The sequence below is a fragment of the Buceros rhinoceros genome, unplaced genomic scaffold, assembly GCF_000710305.1.
Source record: "Buceros rhinoceros silvestris isolate BGI_N320 unplaced genomic scaffold, ASM71030v1 scaffold15341, whole genome shotgun sequence".
Classification (NCBI taxonomy): Eukaryota; Metazoa; Chordata; class Aves; order Bucerotiformes; family Bucerotidae; genus Buceros; species Buceros rhinoceros.
In genome coordinates, this window is record NW_010394975.1 from 26366 (window position 1) to 27189 (window position 824).

The 824-nt window shown below is 45.4% G+C and overlaps 1 protein-coding gene across 1 annotated transcript in view; it reads right to left on the bottom strand.

Moving 5' to 3' along the window:
• LOC104501574 (collagen alpha-1(XXIII) chain-like) overlaps positions 1 to 824 on the bottom strand; it is a 20257-nt gene that overhangs the window by 11877 nt on the left and 7556 nt on the right. The window contains 2 exon segments of the mRNA XM_010145402.1: positions 279 to 305; positions 813 to 824. The exon segment at positions 813 to 824 is cut by the window's right edge and continues 7 nt beyond it. Of these exon segments, the coding sequence (XP_010143704.1) occupies positions 279 to 305; positions 813 to 824 (39 nt within the window).

Here is an 824-nt window from a genome sequence, read left to right on the forward strand (position 1 = left end):
CATTCCCCCAGCACAACAGCTTCCAGCCCCCGGTGTCTCCCTCCACCCCCATTTCAAGGCTTTAACATGGGCAGTGATTGTCACATCCAGTAGGAGCTGCAAATGTGTGAATGCATCACCAGGTCAACAGCTAATGTGATACCTTAGAGATTTTGCATTCAAGGTATACAGATGAATGCAAGTCCAGCAAAATATGCATGTTCATCTCCACCCCTCCTTAAGCAGTAACGTTTCAAGAATTTACGTTAAAATTTGATCAGAAATTACTTATTGCCCACCTTTAGTCCTGGAGGTCCCCTGGCACCCTGTTGAATGTAAGAGTAGTTGGTTTACTTGTTTGACAATAGAGTCTAACCGGATAAAAACATTCCTGAGAGCACTTCAATTCCCATAAAAAAAGATGCCAGATTCTCATCCTCCCTTACAAATACAGCTGTAAGTTCTCTGTGCTTCCAGTAAATAATAAATATTATTTTACAGCTCGTGTATTTTCTGTATAAGAATCACCTTTTCATCCAACCTAGACCTCAGTGAATTGGAATTACAGAAGGCTCCAGGGGAGCAGAAGTGGGGATACAGGAGCAGCACATCCCTCCAGGGGAGCCAAGGGTCAAAGATTGGCCTTGCTTCTCCCCATGGCACCAAACCCCTGGACAAACACCCAGATAAGGGCATCTATAATTTCTCAAAGGGTTGTTTTTTGGCCTCCATAAGCAGTGACACGAAACCACTCACTGCGGTGAACTGAAGGGGGATGTAAAACGAGGGGGGTGAGGGGCACGCACACACGAATGCTTCCTGGCAATACTAACCACAAGGCCATC